Source organism: Sylvia atricapilla, chromosome 16 (assembly GCF_009819655.1).
Source record: "Sylvia atricapilla isolate bSylAtr1 chromosome 16, bSylAtr1.pri, whole genome shotgun sequence".
NCBI lineage: Eukaryota > Metazoa > Chordata > Aves > Passeriformes > Sylviidae > Sylvia > Sylvia atricapilla.
In genome coordinates, this window is record NC_089155.1 from 6,061,477 (window position 1) to 6,085,753 (window position 24,277).

At 50.1% G+C, this 24,277-nt stretch overlaps 1 protein-coding gene across 1 annotated transcript; it reads right to left on the reverse strand.

Moving 5' to 3' along the window:
- Window positions 1-20,156, reverse strand: HNF4A (hepatocyte nuclear factor 4 alpha). The gene is made up of 10 exons (XM_066330624.1): window positions 19,096-20,156; window positions 15,441-15,618; window positions 13,132-13,226; window positions 10,957-11,063; window positions 8,334-8,489; window positions 5,387-5,474; window positions 4,708-4,863; window positions 3,580-3,816; window positions 2,788-2,910; window positions 1-2,140 (listed from the first exon to the last, which is right to left on the reverse strand). The coding sequence occupies exons 1-10, from the start codon at window positions 19,208-19,210 to the stop codon at window positions 1,998-2,000; spliced, it is 1,398 nt and encodes a 465-aa protein (XP_066186721.1). The 5' UTR covers window positions 19,211-20,156; the 3' UTR covers window positions 1-1,997.
- Window positions 20,157-24,277: the final 4,121 nt, after the last annotated feature.

Genomic DNA, 24,277 nt, shown 5'->3' on the forward strand with positions numbered 1-24,277 from the left:
AAAAGTTAGAAAATATTTTTGCATTTATTTTTCTTTTTTTTTCCTTTTTTTTTTTTTAATGAATACAAACTCTTGCGAAGAAATATTCTTCTGTTTCCATTGGAAGGCAGAAACCAGCAAAAATTATTGTACAATATCGAGGAATACTTGGTGCACGTGGACCAAAAAGGATTCCCCACAAAGTATGTCTACGTACAGGAAAACAGGTTGCTGCTGTTGGAAAAGACAGCCTGGTTATTACAGGGTTGGGGTTTTTTTTGCATTTAATCTCCCAATTATAAATAATCAATGTGATTTACAAAATAATTTACAGAAAATGATTGGATTCATCATTGCAATAAATTACTTGGTACGATGCCACCAGCATTGAGACCATACAACACCTCTGACACCCCAGCACGAGGTGTTTCATTTTTGCATTGGAAATCAAGGGACAGACCTGCAGCTCCTCTGGCTGAGCTGGCACAGGTTTATCCCCACCAGAGACCTCTTGGCAGCCGTGGGTCACCATCCTCATCCTCCCAGGAGGCCAGCAGTGACCCAGGCCTGCAGTGGTGCAGGGCTCTGGGAGCTGCAGCCCTGCTGGCACCTGCAGCAGGAGGGCTCCTTTCCTGGTTTCAGCTGTAAACCAAAGGTCAGATCCACGGGTTTTGGCACAGGCAGGCACAGAGGAACAGGGACAGGTGCAGGAGGGAGCAGAGCAGGGTGGGAAGACCCAAGGCTGGGGCAGACCCAAGGGGCTTGGGTGAGACAGGGTTATTGCTTGACTTCTGTCGCTTTTCTCTGCAGGACTCGAAGAATTGTATTTTTGAGATTGGTGCTCTCAAACACTCTGAGGTCTGAAGGAGTCATAATGAATTATTATCATATTATGAAGACCTATAAATTTGTTACCAGCCACACACTCTAAGCTGAAGGAGTGGCACTGCACTGGCAAAGTAGATGGTGTGGCATATTTTAGCAGTAAAGTTGGGTCTGAACTGACATTCTGGGTCCCAATGCTCCCAGCACTCAGAAAACCCAAGACCTTGGTGCAATCTCTGAGGCTCAAGCTCTTCTCACCCCATAGGTCTCTCCCCTTCCTACATCTTTCCCCCACTTCCTTCCAAATAGGCATCCAGTGGTCTTCTTCTGACCGCTGAGAAGCAGGAGTTGGGCCAGAGATATTTTGGGCAGTGCTGCCAGCCTGTAAAGGGGTGACCCCATCCCATTAGCTGAAATCTCTGGAGTCCCTCAAATTCCCAGGAGGCAGTGAGTGGTGCAAGGGAAGGGCTTGGCAGTGGTTGCCTCTCTGAGCATTGTGAGAGGGCAGGGATGGCACAGAAATATCAGAACCCCTCGAGAGGCAGAGGGATCCAAATAGTGCAGTATCTTGGTAGCCAGACTTTGCCCCAGCATCAGCTGAAAAGATTTGTTAGGCCTGGCTGGGGGGCTTAGTGTGCTGAGGGGTGACACCAGGCAAAGACCTGGGACTAGCCAAGGCTGAGGAGCAGTTGTGGCAGTGCTGCCTGGGCAAACCCCGTGTGCTTCACCTGCTGTGATGCTCCTGGGGGAACTTCCACCTCCACCAGGTCTGGCTGGACTGGGGGCTGTCAGAGCTGTGGGAGGGAAGCCCTCCACTCCCAGGGCACAGGGAATTGCTTGTTCACAGGGTCTGCTGTGTGCTGAGCCAGTGCTGAGGTGGCAGTGGGGCAACAGCCTGTCCCCAGCCGGTCACTGCCACCTCCCCACAGAGGGAGGCAGGAATCTGGCCCTCCTCACAAGGACTGAGGGTTCCAGCAAGGCTTCAGCCTTAGTTCTGGGTCTCTGGGGCTGCCCATGGCACGTGCTGTCCGTAGCTGCAGGAACACAGCTCCTGGTGGTGGTCAGTCCAATCAGCAAGTCCGTGTGTTCGTGCCCAGGGACCTCTGGATGGCTTCTCTTTTCACAGTGGCAGAGTCAGGTCGGGCTTTTCTCCCACACAGTGTTCCCAAGGAGGTTGGCTGGTGTGGGGGCTGCTAGATGACCTCCTGTTTTGTGATGGCAGGCTGTGGGATGGACGTGGGCTGCTTTGCCACGGTTGCAATGGCTCCAGGCAGCAGCTTGTACTGCTCTGACCCCGAGCCCGCGGGTGGGGAAGGCTGTGGAGTTTCTGGAGTAGCTGAAGAGAGAGAAGCCAAATTAAAAGAGAGCCTCACAAAGCTGACAGCACTGGGATCTGTCCTCAGTCCTGCAGGGTTCAGATGTCAGCACAGCAGAGGCTCTCAAGGCCTTGTGTGTTTGCTGTAGGGCAGCCCAAACACACAGGCATGGTTTGATGCCCCAGGACATCCACAACAACCAACATCCAATAAGGGGAGCTGCTGATGTTTTGACCTGTACTAACCACATTTTTGGTCAGCCAAGGTCATCCCAGCACAAGGTCCCCAGTGGTGGCCCCATGTGGTGGGCCAGATCCTCCTGTGTTTTTGCAGGGACAAACCAAGGTGTGTCTGAACCTCTCAAGGAAAGGAGAACCCTTCCACTGATTTCACTAAGCTCTAGATAGGATCATCCATCCCTTAAGGGCTATGTAAAAGTAACAGTCTGCCAAGGAGTATCTTGTTGAATCAGTTAGTCTGACCTAATCTAATCTAACCACCTCTCTGTTTGTCTTTCCCTCCTTTCTGCATAGGAATTTCTCACACACTCATTACCAGAGACTTTGTCTTGCTTGCAGATTTCCTTGCAAGGCAGAAACTACCTCCACAGGCACACTGGAAAGTTCCTGGTTTCTCCCAGGAGCTCCCTGTCTCTGGATATACTCACACATCTGCCCGTTGTGCATCTGAGGAGGCATTGTGTTGGCCACAATGACGTTTGTTCCCAGGTTCTCCTGGATCAGATGAGGGTGCAGGGGGTGGTGGGTGTGCGGCGCTTCACTTGATGAGCCTAAGAACATGCATAAGACATTAATTGCCACACTGGCAGAAGGAGACAGTTCAGATGGGCAGACCCAGTGCACCCAAATGTCCAAGGCTTTCTGCATGGTCTGCTTGTGCACAGGTGACAGGAGCACACCCTTCCCTTTTTCCTCCATGGATGCCTTGAACTACCTAACCCCTGCTGCCTGCTGTCTGCATGTCCTCTTAGACAGGATTATATTCCTTAGTCACACCCCCACGTGAAGAATAGCACATTGGGAACTTTTCATTTTGTTCTGCCCCATTGGATGCTCCCTCTAAAAAATCTAGGATGTTTTTTCAACCTGAGCTTTCAGACCTTTTTGTTTTGATGTGTCCCTTCTGCCAGAGGAGGATTGGTGAAATGTTTGCCAGGTAGGAGTCTGGGGGGTGCACAGCTTGTCCATGTGCAGAGGGCTAGGGATGCCTCTCTGTAAACAGAGACACAGCTAATGCATCTCTTTAGGTGAGAAGAAGTAGAGGACCTTTGGTTAGCCCTGTCAAGGACAGGGGAGATGATTTTATGTGAGTCAAGGGCTGACCTGAAGACTGACTGTCCTTAATTTCTCTAGATAGAGAGCAGTGACTAAGGAGAGTCTCAGTGGGACAAGAACCAGGAAAGGCTGAGATGCCTCTTGTGGGACCCTCAAGTACTCACCTCCCAGCAGCATCTCCTGCAGCAAGTTGTCAATCTTAGCCATGCCAAAGAGCTTGACGAACTGGATCTGCTCTATCATCTGCCAGGTGATGCTCTGCAGCACGGGCAGCAGCAGCAGCAGCTCCCCGAAGCGGCCGCGCGAGTCGTACTGCCGGTCGTTGATGTAATCCTCCAGGCTCACCTGCACCTGGTACCGCATCCGCTTGATCTTGGACGGGTCGCTCAGCCCCTTGGCATCTGCAACCACACACAGCAAACCCTCCAGGCTGCTGCCCTGGGAGCTGCCTGGATGAAGTCTGGGCACAGCCTGAGGTGAGCTGCCTCTGACTGCCCGTCGTCTGCTGTGATGTGTGGACCCGACATTTTCTGAGCCTGAGCTCTTCCCAAGAGAAACTTTTCAACAGGTTTTTTTTTCCCCAAACAACCTTGTGTAAACAGTATTCCTTTCCCATAACAGCAGGTGTTGTTTGCTATTTCTGTTACTTAGCCAATGAGAGAGGTGTCAGTCCTATGGACCAATAATGTGACTTTTTAGTGCAGCGTGTTATAAAAAGGCTGAATGAATTGTAAATAAAGCCTTCTGATTTCTACTGCCTTCTCACTGGAGTTTAGCATCTTTATTTTGTGTCCTACTGCAACAGTGATGGACAATGGGCTTGAGAGATTTTCACCTGCTAGCAGCTGCTAACTTTTTCTCAAGGAAAAATTTCTCAGGAAAGTTTCTTCTCAAAACAATCTTGGTGGGCAACTGTCCTTTCTCAGAAGAATCTTTCTGCAGGTGGTGTTTTGCTGTTTCTCTAGTTAACCAATGGGATTAGAGAGGTGTCGTTCCTATTCACCAATCATGTTAAGTCTGTATCAGAACACCTTATAAAAGGTAGTAAGAATGAAAAAATAAAGCTTCTTTTTCTATGCTCTTTGCCTTCTGAAGTATTTGGAGTCTTTCATGTCCTACAGTGACAATGGACAATTTTTTTCTTCTTGGACTGACTTCCCCCCTCCCTCTCTAAGAACAGTTTGGCCCAGATAGGAGACCAGGCAGCATTTCCACCACTCAGCACCAGTGTTAGCCAGCATAATCCAGAACTGGGCCCCTCTGATGGTAACCCTCACCAAGCTGGGGCATACCTGGGTCGAAGAAGATGATGGCTTTTAGGCAGGCATATTCATTGTCATCTATCTGCAGCTCCTGGAAGGGCAGGACCAGCTCGTCCAGGATGCGGATGGCCACACGGTTCACCTCCACCAGCTCGGGGCAGTTCCGTGGGATGATGTGATCATTTCCTTCAGACAAGCAGCACAGAGACCATTACCCTGTCATTGCTCAAGACTTATCTGGGGTGACAAGGAGTTCAAAATGCAGGTAAATAATGCTGAGATAATTCTTGGGGGCGGAGGAATTAGGAAGTTCCTCCTGCAGCCTCTACCCTGTCTCAGAACACCAGAAAATTTGATCTGTTTTGCCAGAGCAGCTTCTCATAACACAGGAGCCACTCAAGTGAGATAAAGCTGACCAAGGAGTGAGAGCTTTTTTCTCAATCCCACCACAAGCTGCTCACACACACCTGGGGTTGTACCATGAATGTTCACACAGCCCCCAACTTTGCCACACGTCGTGGTCTTGATGTCAATGTCAGCCAGGCCTAGCTGCACCCAAAGGTTGTGCTGGGCTTGCTAAAATACACAACAGCTCAAGCCACCACCCTTGCAAAAAGGATGTCCACAAACACTGAACAGCACTCTCCTTCACCCCAGCAGGGGAGCGTCACAGAAGCAGATGGGCTGGGAGCAGAAGTGCAATTTTTACCTAGCAGCAAGACATCCTTGAACACCATGGACCTCTTGGCAGCTCCCAGTAACAGATGCTCCCCTGCGTGTGCACGTAGCAGTGCTACCTGCAAGGGCAGGGAAAAGTTATTTGGGTGATGCAGAGACTGAGACAAAGCTGTGATTTCATGTAAGCAAGAGGGAAAGCTCAGCATTCCTGTACTGTACTTGAGGATAGGGAGTGAGGGCCCCTCCTCAGTTACAGGCAGAGAAAGAAACCAAAAAATGGTCTGTGCTAAACCAGTTATAAATCCAACAGAACCAGCAGATAGTAGGCAGCACCTGAAATATCCCATATTCAGGACACATCATGAGCAGGACCATGCTAGACTGTCCCAGGACCTCCCAGGAGTGTGGGCTGTTCACACACAACTGCTACCAAGTGCAGAACCAGGGACCACACTCCATCCTGGGAGGTGGGGAGAAGGGCAATCCCCTGCTGTTGGACAGTTGCTGTCCCTCTGGGCTGTGAAATCACACCCACGGGGACCCATGGCTGGCCAGTGGGGTCACCCCCTGGCCATTCATCCCCTCCACAGCCACAGGAACTGGGGACAGGGAAGCCAAAGGGATGTTTTTCTCCCCTGATGTTAATGATTGAAGTGCTTCACTTTACACCCTCCAGTGGCTCCTGAGAATGTTCTGAATCTTTTGCCCTCCTTCAGTTAAAAATTTCAGAGATTTAGGCAGAAAGAAAAGTTAACAATTGGACATCCTGACACAGAGGCTTCTTAATGTCCAGCCAGGAGCTTCTGCTGGAGAAAACAATCATTAAACATTAATAGAGAAATGCTGAAAAGTATGTCCTGATGGGAATGGTCCCCTTTTCCAATGTGTTATCCTCAGCATCTGTCAAAACCAAGAGAAGTCTTACCCTACTAGAAATGCCAGGAGAATGTATCACACATAGAAGAAAGCTCTGGTTAGGAAAGATGCTGATGTCTAGGAGAGGGTTTAGGTGTTTTTTTCCCCCAGATGGTAAAAAGTTATGCAAAGTAAACAGAGCAGAGATCCTTGCAAAAAGACTGCGCACACATGATACTGGGGAATCTTATCTAGATGCCAAAATCTACCCTCTCTCTATTGCTGTCCAAACAGGGGTGGATATGTTAGCTGAGCTGCTTGGAATTACCAGAGCTGCACAAAACTGAGCTTTCCTACCTGATAAAACTTTGACAAGGAAAGAACTCCCAGTCCAGGGGAGAGTGAAGCTCTCACCTAGAAATTTCCTGCCTATTGCAAATTCGAGAAAGTTCAGTTTGTCACCACTTTTTTTGTGTCCATAAAATTTCCTAGTTTGAGCAGGGTTAAAGAGAATTACTTCAGGAAGGCCAGACCATCTCATCTGATATTTGTTCTTGCAGTGATGAAGCTGAGATACATCGTTCTATTGTGAACTAGGATAAATATACAGTTGTAACACAACAAAGGAGAATTTGAATTTTGAGATTTAATGGCTTTGCCCAAACATTTTGGTGCAGAAGGAGAATGAGGGGTTAGATATGATCTTTTTTACAAAAGGAGATCTATTTCATGCTTGTGGAGCAGCCTCTCCCTTGTAGGGAGGCAGGACTCAAGCTGTGCCATCTTTAGGTTTTGTTTTCTCCTTTGAGGAATTTTGCAGCCTCACAATTGTAAAATGAGCTCATGTGGAAGTTGCTGTAGTTTGCAGAGTTACTGGCCAGGTTTAGGGCCTCTGTTCCAAAAGGCACAAGGATGTGATGGGTTGTGCAGAGCTGCCCCAGGTCTGTGCTGGGCTGCAGCCTGTTTGCCATGTAAATGCCAATTGCCAGTTTGGTTTCCATAAATCATGAATTGTATTTTCCTTAGCAATTTAACAGATTTCTTACAATTTTTAATTATTTAGCACTTGCACACAATGGAAAAGAAGGAAACATGCTCCCATTTTAAGAGCACTGAATTCCCCAGAGCTCTGGGTGCTGCTGGGTGGTTACTGAAGAGCTCAGATTTAGGATTTGGGGAGGTTTTATCAGCTGGATACTCTCAATTGGATATCCTTTTTCTTCATTATATAATAATTACCTCTAGGTCAGTAGGGCTGGGAACTGGTCCTAGCTGAAGAGAACACATGCTGGTTTTGTGAGTGCACACTGGACAGACTGGAAATCCCTTCCCACCTGTGACAGGACCTGTGCTGGCCCTGTCAGATGTGCTGTTCAAGGCTGGGAACACTTCATGTCCTTCAACACCTGCTGCAAACCTCTGAAATTTAGGCTTCCATGGGAGGCCTCTCCTTTACCTCTTTGAGGCTGCCTGAGATCCTGCAGTGCAGCTCCACAGAGGACACCAAACCCACTGTGCTTATCTTCATTAGGGAACCCACATTTTAGTCATTTAGTCATTTAGTCATTTTAGTAATTTCTGTTAAATGCAAATATATTCTTGCTTTATAATCCTGGAAAAAAGATTTTCTACTGCCTTGGGAGCAAACCAGTGTTCAGCTTCAAAATTCCATGCTGGAAGCATGGACACAAACATACCCCTAGGCAGGAAGCAGCAAGAGACAGGCAGATTTTAAGTTCTGGGCAGACCTTAGGCCAGAAATCTCCCCTGATAATTCTGATCACCCCAAGCATTTGTATAGCAGGTTTTCAAAGTGCTGTGCAAACCATAATTAATAAATGACTGGCTGACCCCAAAATGCTCCTCTGGTAACGACCTCATTCAAGCTCAGTGTTATCTGGCTGTGCTCATGGGCTGATTAGCAGCACATGCAAGTGGCCCGTGCTGGCATTGTATGGATGCCTGGCCTGTGCTGGCATTGTATGGATGCTGCTCCCAATCAGCTGCAGCAGTCAGGATAACAGAGTGCACAATGAGCATTTTCTTTGAAGGTCTCAGCTGGCTTTGGCTCCCTGCTGCCTTTACCAGGGCAGGGTGAGGTGGGATGGATGGGGGGGACTTGCCTGGTCATCCAGGGGCAGCTCACAGAAGGGGGGGATGTACTTGGCCCACTCCACCAGCACCAGCAGCTGCTGCTTCATGGACTCACACACGTCAGAAATATTGGCAATTTTCTTCCCTCTGATGTCTCCGTTGAGCACAGGAACTGGGGATGATATCTGGAAGGAGAGAAGAGATCCTTCAGCTTTCAGTGCAACAGAGGAACCACAGAGAGGAAAGTCCCCAGCCCATGGGTTATGTTGATGCAGACTCCAGAAATTATGATTGCATTTTTCTTTGCACACACCCAGCTCCCAGAATAGGTGACCCCACAAGACTCATTTAAACTGAGATGAGCCTGGGGATCTGTGAACATGAAATGCTCTGGATCATCTTGATAAGCTGTAATGCCTTGAATAGACTGGAAAGCACAGGAGAAACATTCCTAAAGCCAGGCTCTTCCTCCCACTGAACACATGTGCTCAGTCAAGATCCAGGAGGGAACAGAGGGGCTTGTGTGGCAGTCAGCCTCACCAGCGGAAAGGACACATCCTCCCAGTGCTGCTGCACAAGCTACTTGTGCCACCAAAGTGCAGAGCACTGCTCCCCCTTCCACCCTGCTCCAGAGGCAGTGCTTGGCCAGAGCTGCCCCATCTGCTTTCCAGGGGAGGCAGGCAGGCTCTGCTCCTCTCCTGAGTCACCATGAGCACACCAGGCCACAGCTCTAGGTCTTACATCGCCTCCTCTGAGCACCAGGTCATTAATATTTGACATCACTCACTTTGAATAGCTTAAGACGGACTTTAAAGATAACAGTCTCCCACCTCCCATTGTCTTTTATGTCCTTTTGGCAAAACTGGGCAAGTGCAAACATGCCCACAACACAGGCCACATTTGTTACATGGCGAATTATTTCTGATTGCCATTTCATTTGCAAAGGACAAACCTGACAAGTCTGCAAGTACTGTCACACAGAGCTGGAGAGAACATCTCCCCCAAACCAGGCACCAACCTCCTGCCTGGTTCTCATGCATAGCTGCTCACCCAGGTAATCTAAAAATTTGCCCTTAGTCACTACTTTATCCTCATGCTTCTGTAAGCAATTAACTCAACCCCATCACTGCCCTCTGCCTGCCCTCTGTGCTCTTGTACAACATCAGCTCTTCCTGTCCTATTCCTGCCAGCATTTTCAGCTCAGACCCTGCCAGCCTCCCCAAGGAAATGCAATTCAAATACCACCTACATTTTATTTTCAGGTTGCATTACCTGGAGGCTTTCCAGCTCACCAGCTATTATTGAATAAATAAGATTGTAAAAATCTCACCATGTATTACCCTAATCAGAGGGCCCGGAAGGCTTAGCAAATAAATAAAGACCTCTGAGTGGGTGACCCTAGATCTTGGAGAAAGCAGCTCCTCAGCAGTATCTTGTTCTAATTAGCCAGGCACATAAAAGTTACCAATTACCGTGCTGGAGCCTGACTTGTTTAATGAATCTCTCTGTGCTCTGTGGGAGAGCAGGAGCTCCCCTGGATTTGTCCATGGTTGTAGTTTTTATCAGCAGACCCTGCTCACATGTGATGGCCCTGCAGAAACTCTTGAGCCCCAGAAATGTCCTTCCCTTGTGGATGTGGTGACTTGAGACCCCATTATCCCACACCTCTGGGAGCAGCACTAATCTTATTTTATAGGGTATATAAATATATTAGGGCCTGCACAGGACAAAGTGAGATGTGGGATGAGATTGGATGTACTTTTTGTGTACAGGTTGACCCTTCTGGCATATCCCCTCCTTGGGGAAATGAACCTTACAGCCTGAGCCTGATGTGGAGCCCAGAGCACAGCACGTCCTGACCTGGAGCATCTCTCAGGACAGCCTTCAGGGTCGTGTGACCCTTGAAGCAGCAGGGACTGCCAAGTCATCCCCCTGTTCATCTTCCCCAGGACACAGAGTGCTGTTCTCCCCAGCTCCCATGGAGAGTGGCAGCTCTTGCCTCCAGCACAGCTCCATCCTCTTCACTTGCTCTCACAGACAAACCCTCCCTGCAGGCTGTGTGTGCCCATCCTGTCCTGTGTCCTCCCAGAGAGTGCTGAGCTGTGCACACCATTTGCAGTATCCAGTCTCTTAAATCAGAGTCATCTTTTCAATGTGAACACTCTAGGAAACGAATCTTGGCAGTGTGCGAGTGGAAAGAGGGAATTTCAAGCAAGCACTGGAAAAGGTATCTGCATAAAACAAGCAGGAAACTGATTCCTCGTGAAACTGTGCAGGAATCCAAAGCTCCTAACAGCTCATGGGGAAGGGAGGCTGCTCATGCAAGGCCAGCCCCTCGGGGGTTTGGGCAGCCACAGCTCTTTGGATTGCAATGATTCTACCCTATTTTCTTCCATCAGGCCCTCCAGCCTTCCTGTGTCCCGTTAAAGCAGAACAAATCATTGCATATTGTTACAGCTGAGTTCTGGACTAAGGAGATTTAAAGGGTTGGTTTCAGGTAAATGATTTTTGAAAAATTAGTGTTGAGTTGGCAGATTAAGCCACTTAGGAAAGAGGTGATAATTTGAAGATTCAGCTATGAAATACTCAGCTGGCTCTACAAGCCAGGTAGTCCCTGATCTTTGTATTTGCTAAAGAAGAAAGAAGAGGTACCTGCTGTGCCAGGGCTTCTGCGTGCAGGAGGGCGTTGATGGAGGGCAAGCTGCTGTCCTCGTAACTTGATCTGCGGGTGCTGATTCGGTCCCGTTCATTTTGTACAGCTGCAAGAGAGGATTTTGGCTGAGCTGCAGGTCGCTCATGGCAGTGCACACTGAAAACCAGCACAGACTTTTGGCGTTCCCCTTCCTTAGCTGCAGTTTCCCAGGTTCCCTGCCAGGCAGGGCGGAGGTGCAGCTGTGTCTGGTTTGTGATGGGATGCCAGCAAGAGCTGACCACATCTGGTGGATTTGATTTCTTATTTGCTTTACTAGACTTTCCAGGGATGGGGTTGATTCAGAACCCAAACACCTGTAGAGTTCAGTTGGGGAAAATTTCCTGGCAAAGGATCTGAGTTTTTTGATTTCATGATACGGGGTTTGAAACGGAGGCCATGCTCATGTATGCAGCCCAAAGCTGATGTGTGAAATGGAGGAGTATCTGCAAGGTTTCCTTGCCCACATGACTCCTGTGAGCTCCATTCAGGAAGCTGTTGCACTGGGTGGGTGTAGCTGGAAAACTTCTGTCTCAACTACAATAAGGAAGGAAGCACAGAACTGCTCCTGCTTATCCATCCAGAGCAAAAAAGCTGTCTCATACCTTATTGTAAAAGCATCCCAGGACAGGTTTGACCCCAGTGTGCCTCCCTGTTTGGTCCAGTCTTGAGAGCTTTGAGGGCTTTGAAGGGGAGGATTTGCCTGCTCTGTCAGTCACGAGGCCTGGGCTGGCCACGCCACTCAAAGCCATCTGCTCAAATAAGCTATTGATCCATGGCAGGGGACACAGCACAGTGCCTGCCTTGGGCTGGTGGCTCTCTGGATTGATAGGTTCTCCATGTATAAATCCGCCTGATAAAAAGCAATAATGAGGCTGGGCCAGGAGAAAAGCCCTGCAGTCAGCGGCTGTAAATAGGAGCTCTCAAGGTTATGCTGCTTGTTATCAGTAGCAGGCCCCCGAGTTCAGTCACGCCATGATGTTTTCCAAATGTTTGCTCAGTATTAGCTGGTCATGCACCTAATGTAACTTCTATTGAATATTAACAGACAACAGCACAGCTCTGGGCAGGGGATGAGCTGCACGGAGAGGAGGATTCCTATATTCTTCAGGAAAAGTCAAGAAAAGTTGCTTGTGATACCTCATCTCCTTTTATATGGAATAAATGTTCCTGCTCAGAGGTCTTCCTGCAGCCACCAGCTGCAGTACCACTAGTACTTCCCTGTTGTCTTCAAGGACCCCTTAACTCCAAAGTTTCTCCTTGAAGTGGTGTGAACTGGGAGGAGCATGGGGTTTAATTTCCCTGCATGGAATAATAGGGCCAAATGCCTCCCAGTTGTCCCTTTGCAGACATGAGTGGGGTGAGCTCTGTGGGATGCCTCTGCTCTTGGCAGTTTGTCCCTCCACTAACAGGACCACCATCAAGGCCATCAGGTTTTCCTGCTGCTTCTCAAAACAGGGCTAAACACAGGGAGAATCCTGCCTGGACCTGCAAGGGCTGCAGAGACAGGGAGGTAAGGAGCTGAGGGCTGAGCATGGGCCATGTAGGGATATCTCTACTCTTTTCCTACAGTTAAACAGCAAAAATGCTCCTCTTTACTCTGGATCCTTCCTGCTGTAGCTGAAACTAAACTAAATTCACTGCCTCTCTGCAGAGGGTCAGCAAGAACTGATGTATCTATCAGGGGAAAATGGTGCAAAATATCAATGTGACTTTTGCTGGACTCACCTATCCAGCTGTGGATTTTGTGGTTGCTCTGGGACAACAGCACTTGGAGCAGGTTTACCAAAGTCCTCCCAAATTTCTGGGCCTTTTTGAAGTTTCTGCTCCTCAGTGACGTGGAGAAGCATTCCCAAACCCCTCCAATGGACTGGCTGTGTGGGAGCCAGATGATGTGTGTGTCAGTGTGAGCAAGAGTGAGTTGAAGAGCCCTGGGTGCAATTTGTGTGCACAAATGGACTGTCCCTAAATCCCCCAGTGGTGGGGTCAGGCTCTGTGCCCAGGAGAGCACTGTGGAGGGAAGACAGGGCTAAGGTGGCTGGGCTAAGGTGCCCCTGGCAGGGACCAGGACTGCAAGGGCCTCCTCAAACATACACAACACAAGGGACTGCTGCTGGGGGAAAGCCAGAGTCACCCACCTTCCTTCTTCATTCCTGCTCGGAAGCACTTCTTAAGCCTGCAGTACCGGCACTGGTTTCTTTTGTCTTTGTCTACCACACACTGCCTGTTAAACCTGGGGAGCAAGAAACAAAGGGAGAAAGGTGTGAGGAGCATCAAGACTGAGGCTGAAGGCAGGACAAGACGGGCCCAAGCTCCAAGACATGCTCAGGGCAGGTTCCCAGAGGCTCACCCTGAGAAAGGAGCACCAGTCTGTGATTTTTCCACTCTTGCTTTAGCCTGTGGTTTCTTTTTTGCACCCAACATCTCAGCTCCCCCCTCTACCTCTGGATGTTCAATAAGGACAGACTAGAACTGAGTCACATGCAGGAGCTCAGGATGCTGGCCTTACTCTGTAACCATTAGGGATAGAACATCTATAATGGACTAACAAACCCCAGGGAAGTTAAAAGTGTGATCTAGGAGGGTCAGAACCAACTTGGAAGCTGCTGTTACAAGTTTGATCCCAGTAGAATGGAAGCAAAAATGCCTTAATTCTGAATTTTAAAAAGAGGTGGAAGGTTGTAGTAGCTCATTTGTGAGGTTAAGAAATCAGTTTAAGCCCCTGCATCTCTCCAGGGCTGTGTCTGGGATTCTCAGAGGTTGTTTCTGACCTCTGGACAGCATTGCTGGTGTGCAAACTGCTCTGCTGTCACTTGCACTTCAGAGAGGACCTGGGAAGGAACCAGCTCCTTCCCTCCAGGCTTGTGTCATCAAATCCTCTGCACATGGTGGGGAAAACACTGATCTCCCATGTGTGTGACTCATGAGCCTGGTGGCCACTTGCAGCATGAATTTCACTTGCAAATTTGCTATAATTTACAGCAGATTGATCCAGCTTGCAGAGCAAAGACAATGGAATACAGAGCTGGAGAAGGGCTCCCAGCCATGTGTCCCAGCCATGCTGAATTCTGTAGCTTTTGAAAAGGCTTCCTTCTACTGTGTTTTTTAAAGCCTCCAAGCCATGGTTTGCCCAAATCATCCCCATGGATGCCGGCAAGCAGCTTTTAAAACATTCCTGTAGTGTGTATAAAAGCCTCAGCTTCCAAAGAACCGGGCACCTTGGCTTTTCTGATGGAGTTGTGAGGAGGGGGCTCCCCGGGCAGCCACCTAAATAACCCTGGGGTGGAAAGGATTATGTGCTTCACAGGCACTCATAAACCTGGGCCTTCCTTCTGTCACTCAGCTTTTGGAGTCATGTTGCTCTTCATGCTCTCCAAGGGGCAGTCAGACCATCAGGAGGAACTGACTCAAAAAGCCCCAGGGATTCAGACACTGGACTGAGGATTGTTCAGTTTCCTCTGTGACTCTCTAGATGTGAGTTGCCCAAAGCCAGCAGCAAGCAGGTCCCAGCTGCTGATGGCACAGGAGAGCCATGGGCCACCACCAATGGCACGAGGTGCAGTGCATGAGTTTCAGGAGCAACACAAGTGCCTAATCCTCAGGAAAGTGCATGTTGTGCTGATCCTCATGGTGCCCCTCGGGTGCTCTTGTCTCATGGAACAGGCAGTGACAGCATTGTGGCTGGATGGCAGGCACACACCCACCTCCTGATGGAGAAGTATTGCCCCCAGGGAGTGAGCAAGGTTTGTGCTGCACTCAGGGCACTCAGTAGTGAGGTGCTAAGTCCCTGAAATGGGGCTTCTCCCCTGGCATCTTGCTGCTTGCTGGCTACATCCACGTTGGCCATACTCATTTGCAAGAACACGTGCTTGGCCCCTAAAGTATGGAGCAAGACCTCCCAGGGTTTTTACCCAGTGATCAGTGGAGGGCAGTCCCAAAGTCAGGGCAGCCACTGACCCCTCCCCTTAGGTCAGGGAAAGTGGAGGAGGATGCAGGGAGGATGAAGAGGCTAAAGGGCCATGTGGGCCTGATATTTCTGGGTCTGAGAGATTTTAGCCTGCTAGCAGCTGCTAACTTTTTCCCAATGAAAAATTTCTCAAGAAAGCTTCTCAAAATAATCTTGGCAAACAACTGTCCTTTCTCAAAACAATCTTTCTGCAGGTGGTGTTTTGCTGTTTCTCTAGTTGAACCAATGGGATTAGAGAGGTGTTGTTCCTATTCCCCAACCATGTTAAGTCTGTATGGGAGCACCTTATAAAAGGTAGTAAGAACTAGGCAATAAAGCCTTTTTTTCTATGCTCTTCACCTTCTGAAATATTTGGAGTCTCTCATCTTTCTTTCGCGTCCTACAACGCCAGGGCCGTGCTGTGCACTTTGAGGGCTTTACCATTGAGCTGTGAGGGGCTGTTCTGTCCGGGCCAGGCATCCCTGTGCCCTGTGTCCTCACCTGCAGGAGTACATGTGGTTCTTCCTGACGCTCCTCCTGAAGAAGCCCTTGCAGCCATCGCAGCTGGAAGCGCCGTAGTGCTTCCCCGTGGCGCGGTCCCCGCAGATGGCGCACAGCGTGCTCACCCCGAGGCTGCTGGATGTGCTGAGGTTGGCTGCTTCTGATGGAGATGTGTCTGCTTGGGGAAGGACACAGCATGAAGAAGGCAGAGAGGCAGCCAGACAGTATTTGCTAGCTCAGCTACCAGACTTTTGGAGGAACCAGGCAGCTGCAGCCTGGCTGTGTGGCAGGGGACAGACAGAGAGGTGTGTAAGGAGGGGGTGTGTAAGCTTTCGGTGCTTAAGTAATGGCATTTTGGGTGCACTAAAACGTCCTGTATTCCATGGTGAGACCCCTCTTCTCAAGGCCTGGCTGCAGCAATGCCTTCCAATAAAGTGGAAGGCCATTTGCAGGAGTCACAGGTCAGAGCCAAAATTCCTCGGGGATTTGCAGACACTTTGGGCTGCACTAGAGTGGCCAGAGAAAAAGCTGATGCAGAGTTAAAGCTGAGGTATTACAGCTCAGGGTGAGCAGCAGATTTATTAGGGAGGTGTTTTTGTTACATCACTGAAAGAGCCCAAGACAGCCCTGAGCAGATGAGATGAAGAGTTCCCTTCTCCAGGCACAGAGTTCCAGCCTGCACAGCCCTTCTTTGGGAAAACAAGGCTTTAGGTAAATAACAAACTCAAATTACTTCAGCTGGAAAACTCATGTGGGCAAAGGCTGCCCATGCAAGGAAGGACAGATTAAAGAAAAAAAGTGGCACTCTGGCATGGAGAAGGCTGTAGGCTGGGTATCTTCCAGAGTCTGGTAGGATCACAGGGAACACTGATTTGTCTTGCAGTCCTTACAGACCAAGGGGGACTGGGACTTGCAGGGCATTTTTTGGAGGATAGGGAATTGCAGCAGCCTCTGGAGGAAAGGACATCTGAAAGGCTAAAAACCATACAAGAGCTCCACTAAACTCCTCCAGCAAGCCAAACAAACCTCAAGGCTGAAGGGATCAGCCCTTAATTCAGTTGATCTAATTGTCCCCTCCCATGTACATTTTTCTGTGTCAGCACAGGCACATCCCCCTCCCTCAGTGGAAATGCCAGTCACAAATCATACCCAGGATCTACAAAGCCACAGAAACCTGCTGGGATTTTTAATGCTTGAGTCTATTTGCCCCTGATTTTGAGGTTTTTTTAGTGACTCAGTTAAGGCTCACCCTGGAAGGGCCACAGCTGCACCCAGCAGAGGGCTGGTCCCAGCTGGGGGTGCTGGAGGTGCTAAGGCAAGTCTGGCTGGGGCAGGGCTGCATTTTTAGCTTCTATTTTGCAGAGAAAGGGGTATTTCAGCAGGTGCTGCACATCCTGCTCATGCCACCCCTCGGCAGGAGTACTTGGCACAGAACCAGCAGTGAGTGAGCACTGAGGCTCTTGAGCCTTCTCCACCTCTGGAAGCATCTTTCATTTCCCTGCCTGCTTTCCGTCATTCCAATTCCTCGTGTCCCTCCTGCATTTCTTTCTGAGTGAGTTTGCTGCCTCTCTGTGTCCCTGCCTGCCACGCCCTGTCACACAGCTACAGCAATGGCAGTGCAAAGCTCCTGTCCCCACTCCCAAAGCCCTGAGCTTTCCCAAGGCTGTCCTGGCTGACTCTTGTCCCAGTGAGCAGCTTGCTTCTGAAAACATCCTTCCTCCATACATATCCCGAGGGCTCAGCGGGATGCAGGTCACTGCAGAAGGAAAGTCAAATTCCCAGTTTCAGCTAAACATAGGACTTAGATGTGAGAGGAAGAGCTGATCTGCCTGTAATCCCATTACTTGTATATCTGTGACAGCCCAGATATATCCCTTTTTAGCAATCTAGCACACCGTAATCAGATGGACATAGAACAGGAAAAACTGGCACTCTTATCAAAGAAATTGCAACATCTCAGTCTAATAGTCAACAACAATGAAATTATTGCCTAATGGATAATTTTCCAATTAAGTTTATTTTGCCAAAAATGTGAGCTCTGGCTGCTGCAATCAAGTGATTGGAGTTAAGGTAAATAGAGGAAAGAAAAAACTTGTATTAGGACCGAAGCTGCTCTAGAGGTCCCTGAGCCTGTCTGAACACGGGATGCATTTTGCCTGTGAGAGGCAAACTTGGTTCCTGCTGAGCAGCTGCCCTGGGGCTGGAGCTGCAGAGCTGTGCCGGGCAGTGGCTGGGCTCTGATGCAGTCCTGGGCCAGAAGAAGAGGCACGGGCTGTGCAGGTGGAGGTTCTGCAGGAGGTGTGTCCTCCAGGGCAGCTGCTGCAGGGCCAAAACAGCCCTGGAAGCCAGGGCTGTCCCTGGCCTGGAGCTGGGCCCAGCAGGAGAGGAGCTGGTGCTGCCTGTCCCAGCTGACTCATCCACCCCTCCAGTGTCACAGCACACTGGATCTTGTCACAGGAAATTATCCTGTCCCTGTGCTCCATGGAGCCCTGGGTCTGGGGTGGGCAGATCACAGCCCCTCGTGCAGATGTGTCCTGGATGGGACAGGGGCACGGAGAGGGAGCGAGGCCTGAGCTTGTCCCAGTGTCCAGATGGACACCAGCAGAGCCAAAGGGGGGGACTTTTGGCCCCGAGGCACCTGAGTGGGTAGGAGCAGCCCCCAGGAGCTGAGAAGGGGCTGGGACCCAGAGTAGCAGGGGGGTTATTGCACAGCAGAGCCACTTTGGCACCGCAGTGTTACATCCCTGACTGAGCAGAGCCAAAACCCAGGGAAGACCCACAGTTTGTGATGGAAGAGTCCACACAGCCAGCACAACCCTTCTGGGACAGAGGTGTCCAGCAGCCTCAGTGACACAGCACATGGGAGGAAAGGGCCCAGAGGGCCACTTTCTGTGGCTTCATTTAGTCATTAACCTCATACTTAGAGAGACTTTAGGGAGGACTTGGAGAGGAATCTGTTGTTATCTCTGAATATTTAATCACCAAAACTCTTTGGTCCCCAAATGGGTGGGCCAGCATTGTGAATTCCGGAGGGTTAGGTGTGATGCTACCCTCCTGAAGGGATGGGAACATTTGTCTATCCTCTCAAGGTCCCCTCGTCCCTCTCACTGGGAGCAGAGCCAGGAAGGGGGATATCACCCCCCAGCCCAGTGCTGCACTGGGGAAGAGCAGTGCCCTCACAGCAGCTGCAGCGGCAGCGCCTAAGTCACTTCTGACAGTGATTTTCACCCTTTCCAGGCGCTAAATGCCTTTCTGCTCCAGGGACTGGCTCTCCGCTCTGGAGACACAGGGTCAGTTGTCTGTCTGGTGAACCACAGCACTTCACACAGAAACTTTTGCCTGGGGTCTGGGAGACCCTCACCACGTTCAGCCCCAGCCCCGTCCCTTGGGCGGGATGTCTGCAGGGGACCTGTCATAGCTCCTGGTGTGTCCCCGCTCCCAGGGGCTGCAGGACACCATCCCACCTGTACCAGCACAGCTCTGCTCTCCCCCCTCTATCTTCCCGTGGGGAAACAGAAACGCGCCTGGGATTCTCCCCATCTGACACCCCGTTCCTCCCCGGGAACACTTCTGCGGCCACCCCAGGGGCTTCTCCTGCCGCAGCCCCCGGCACATCGCACCCACGGCGGGGACAAGACAGAGCGGACTGACTTACCATTGCCCATAGCCAGCACCTGCATGTTCTCAAACTCCAGGGTGGTGTATGCCGGGTCTAGCGCTGCGCTATAATCTGCCATCTCCATGTCTATGAGGGCTTTGGAAAGGCGCATTATCCTCGGCAAACACGGGCCAGATTGTACCGATTCCCTTGCCCCAGGCTATTGGCCCTGCTGCCTCCCTCTGCCTTCACTGCGTCCCCTACCTGTTGTCTTTTAATTCAGATATTTCTCTGAAAGGATTTGCTGAGCCTCAAGGCCTATACTCCCAGAGGGGTGGAGGCAGGAGGCAGGGGGTTAATCTTTAATCATCTCACCCATTGCCGAATACTGCTAAGCTGGTTTCTTTTTTTTTTTTTTTTTTTTTTTTGGTGGAGCAGCAGTGATTCTTGTTGACTGTTTATTATTGAATCTCAAGGCGTTTCTGATCCCGACTCCTGGGTGCAGGCAGCACCAGGGGAGCAGGCACTCACCAAGGGCTATTGACCTTGTTGCTGAGCTGCTCTTAATTCTACCTGGGGTGGAAAATTTGGGAAAAACCCTACCAAGAGAACCAGGCTCTTCTCCACTTCTATCATTGCCTTCCTCTCCTCACCACCGGTTGCCCACACCCCCGCTTTCCCCTTATTTTACTCCCTCCATCCCTTCGGCTCCTTCTCCTTTTCTCTCCCTCACGGTCAGAGAAGGTCAGCTCCTGCCTAGAAATCCACACGTTGCTATGTAAAGTAAAACGTATGACTCCTTTTACTTCCCTATAAACCAAGTTTTACAGGGGGCTGGATGCCCTATAAAGAGATCCCATTCTGCAGCCATGCCCAAACAGCGAGCGGGGCCGAGGGGCAGCACAGACACCCTGGGAATCGCCAGGGTGGTTCCTGTCCCACAGCTGAAATCCCTCCGTGCCAGACAGCCCCCAGCCTTGGGTTTTGGCTGATATGCCATAAAAGTTCCATGAGACGACAGAACAGCAGGAGTTTTCCTTCTGCTGTCAGCACCAACAGCGGTTCTGTGCCTCGCCCAGACCTTGGGTCTGACCCTGCTGGTGCTGGGCAGTTGAGGCCAGAGCTGCCTGTGCTCTCCTCCTCAGCTGCCCCATGGCACATCACTCCTCCACTTCAGCCAGAACTGAGACTTTTCAGTGCAATTGTGAGATCATTGAGTGGGAATTTAATCGATCTCTGAATGGCACTGGCTGCATGGCGCAAGAGAACCAGCAATTAATGATCTGGTATCAGTTAACTCTGCATTGAAAACAGCCCCGTGGTTTCGCAACCAGCAGCGACTGAGTCCACACGCTGCTGATCTGGGCTCCCAGTGCCTTGTGTTTGTTCTTCCCAGGCACCCCAATGCAGCCCCAACCTCACTGGCACCACAAGCTGCCCTGGCCACAGTGCCATCACTGCCACAACATGAATCCAAGGTCTCTGGCTCCACACCAATAAACATGCCTTTGGGCAGTTATGCTAGTGATGATTTCTACTCACATTTTAGGAGCACACGGAATTGTTCAAGCAGCTCTTTGCTCCCCAAAACCATGACCTACATAGCAATTCTAAACAACTCTTCTACCCTGAGGGTACAGGTCTGCAGGAGTGAATCTGAGCACAGGGGAGAACCTTTTCTTTCTCACTTGGGAATAAATGAGCCTTTGCTGCAGGGAAAACAGTCATTCAGTCAGTCAGTGCTCCTGAAGGACAGGCCAGAGCTCATATGCTGGTGGCTCTTCCTTTAGGCAGATACAGCCCTTGCCAAAAATTGGTTTTATGATGTGCAGACTAGGATGGAGATGAAAGAATAGAGCATAACCCCCTCCATAGCCTCATCCCAGGGACCTCCATCCCAATCCCAGCCAGGCCACGGTGATCCCTTTGATTAGATAAATGCTACAGACACCAGGTCAAATATGTGCAGGATTTGCCACAGCGTCTAGTAAAATATCGTAAAAACAGGGCCTGTTCTGCTCTGCTCAGCAAAACAAACCTTTTGCTTCAATAGCCTGCTGAGCAAGGGGGCTGCAAAGGCCATTTACTTCCCAGGCAGGAAGGATTAAAAGGGCCAGGAATAGAAATCAGAGAGGCAGCGTGTGCGGGAGAGCGGCAGATAAGGAGCAGGGAAGTTTGGACAGCTTTAGGTGGCTCACAAGGACAGGGCTGTCAATGGGACGTGGTGTTTTCCTCCCAGGGTTGTGTTGACTGTTGTTTTTTGACTACCAGTGTCCTCTGTGGGTCACCAGTGCCCCCTCCCAAATCCCTCGTGTTGGTGTGGAGGTCAAGGGCCTGACCAGCCAGGGACATCACGCACTTTCTTTGCCCTGGAGATGGACTGTGATGGAAATGCATTGGCTGCTCCCTGGGCACTGTCGCTGGAGATGATGTCTCCCCTGGTGTCCTCTGCCTGGGGAGTCCTTGTCTCCCCCTGGCATCCCTCTGTGCTGAGTTTTGGGACAGTTTGGCAATGCACTCATGGCTTGTACTGGCCAACAGGACCCCACAGCTGGTTTAGGTGGGAGATGTTCAAGTCAGCAGCTGCTTGTGGGCCTGTCTCAAGCACCTCTGGCTACAGAAGAGGTTTTGCCATTTTTATTTCACAGAGAGACAACTCATAGCTGGAAGAGCCCCACTGATAGGTGAAGACTGTTCCCAGGCTAGATGCTCTGGAGAAGTTCAGCTCCCAGATCTGCTCCACTCTCCTGTCCCATTTTCTGTACGCTCCACCCACTGTTTCCTATGTCAGGACATGGTTGCAAAGGAGACCATGACAGCTCTGGGGCATGATCTCTTCTGTGCCAAGTGATTATTCAGTTTTTATCTGTTGAGCAGTAAATCCTTTCCCACACTGGAACATCATGGCACTAATTCTGCCTTATCTATACACCCCCATCTGGCAAATGTATGCAAACCTAAAGGGGATTTCCTGAAAATAAGATCTGTGGTACTCAATAGGTGAAGATCAGGAAGAGAGTATTTAATTGGGCATTTTTGGTAAGGATGCTGTAAGCACATTCTGTGCTTGCGAGCTCTGCGTGTCAAGCAGTGAGCAGGCTCCTCTCAAGGGGATCCTCCCTGTTGCTTCTTGAACAGGGTGTTGTAGGATGAGAGGATAATTGATGTTGTAAGGGACCTCAGTCTCTACTCCAGGCTCCTGCTGGAAGCAGAGCCAGCTGTGAGAGCAGCATGGGTTCCTTGCAGCTTTATCGAGTTAGGTCTTGAACACCTCTGAGATGGAGAGCAGCCTCAGCTGGCTGCTGAGGCTGCTCTGTCCTCATGTTTAGACACTGGCTGAACATCTCTCTAGTTTTTATGCCCCTTGATCTCCAGCCATGCACCCTGTGAGGAGCCTGGACCCATCTTTTTGGTGCCCCTGTGTGTGTCATGCTCCTGCAGTTCCTGCTGGCCCATCTCTCCTGCCTGATGCAGGACACAGCCCTGCCTGCCAGTGGATTGACCAGGCACCCCAGTCTGGGGTTGCCTGCAGACTTTCTGAGCATAGACCATGACCAGGGGCCCTCCTGCCCTTTTGCTTTTCTCTCTCACAGCTCTGCACTCTTAAGAAATGCCCAGCAGAACAGGCAGTGCCCGGAGCCAGCAGGACCCCCTCAGCTGTCACCAGCAATGCCATCACTGGTCCTGGCACCCCTGACTCCAGAGCTCTACTCCCATGTCACTCACAGCTCCAAGGAGCCACTGTAGAGCTGGAATATTTCACATGGCTTTTTTTATTTTTTTTTTTTTATTTTATTTTTTTTTTTCCCCACATGCACACAAAGCGGAGATGGGCTCAGGTGTGAAACCTCCACAGAGCAGCAAAGCCCTGAGCACGGGCAGGGCCCTGCTCAGCCCATCGCCATTTCACAAGGCAGCTGTGGGGAAGCAGGAAGCCCAGTTACACGACAAAGAACAAAAGTCCCAGGGGAACGTCACCAGCGTAGTCATCTCCACACATGCAAAGGTCCCTTCTGCCTTTTTTTTTTTTCCCCTTTGAAATTTCAAATTCCAGTTTGTGGACAAAGTCCTGCCTATCTGAGAATATAGATCTCCGACCACTGACCAAACTCCACTTGAAGCAGTCCCGAGGACTGCTCTTCCCCTTGCCCACGGACCTGTCTGCTCAGCCCTTGGATCTCCCAGGATCGTGCTGAAAATTTTGCACTGGAGCACAGCGCTGGTACTTGCACAAAGCGGATTTTGCTCGTAATGTCAGCAGCTTCCTTTCTGGGAAGAACCTCAGGAATAACCAGGTAGGAGCCTTATCACCTGCAATTCCTTTGCTGAGCCATTGCAGAGAGAAAACGAGAAGGAGAAACAAGGGCTTCCATTGTGCTTGTACCAGCAATTTTAGCTCATCATTTAAGTAAGGGAAGGGGGGGGTGAAAGAGCTTCAGAGGGGATGAAAAACAAGAGGGAACATGAGCTTGTGGAGGCAGAGCCACTCTGTATGGTTAACTGATAACTCCAATTTGCCTCTTCCCTCTCATCTTTTCTGATTCTCCCAATTAAGCTCAACTTATTCTCATGCTAATCATTTCTTGACCTGTTTATTCTGCACTAAAAAATTAACAGAGAACAGTTTACTGCATGACTTGTTCACACAGAACTGCTGCAGATTAGCAGGCATGCTTTAAGCCCCTACAGAGGACTTTTGGGTTTTGCAGCCAGTCTGCACAGCTCGAGGATGAGCTTTTTTCCCTGTTTTTAAAGAACAGCTTTTTCTAAAGTCAATATAAACCCCCCTCTTTTCATGCCTTGAGTATATTTGCTCGGTGACTATTTCCAAATGGGAAAGATAAAGCCAAGGGCTTGTGTTTTGTCAGACTTTTTGTAAACAGGGGTATTTAGGCCATACTGTCAAACCCTCCTGCCTTCTACCTCGGCGTGCCATGACTCCAGGGCAGAGTTGTCTGTGTGTTAATAAGCAGCTCCCAGGAATTTGTTGGGGCTGGGGGGCTGCAGGTCAGTGCAGCTGCACAAGCCCCCAGCTCAGGGGGCAGATCCTTGCCCCTGCTCTGGGCAATCATATGACAGACACAGAGGTGGGGGTCTGCTCCCGTGTCTCTCCCCAGAACGTCTCCAGAAGCTGTGAGAAGGCTCCAGGAAAACAGATGATTCAGCAGAGGTTGTTTAGGGTCTGTTTGACCCTTGCCAGCTCCAGACTGCACATGTCTGCCCCAGCAAAACCCTTTGT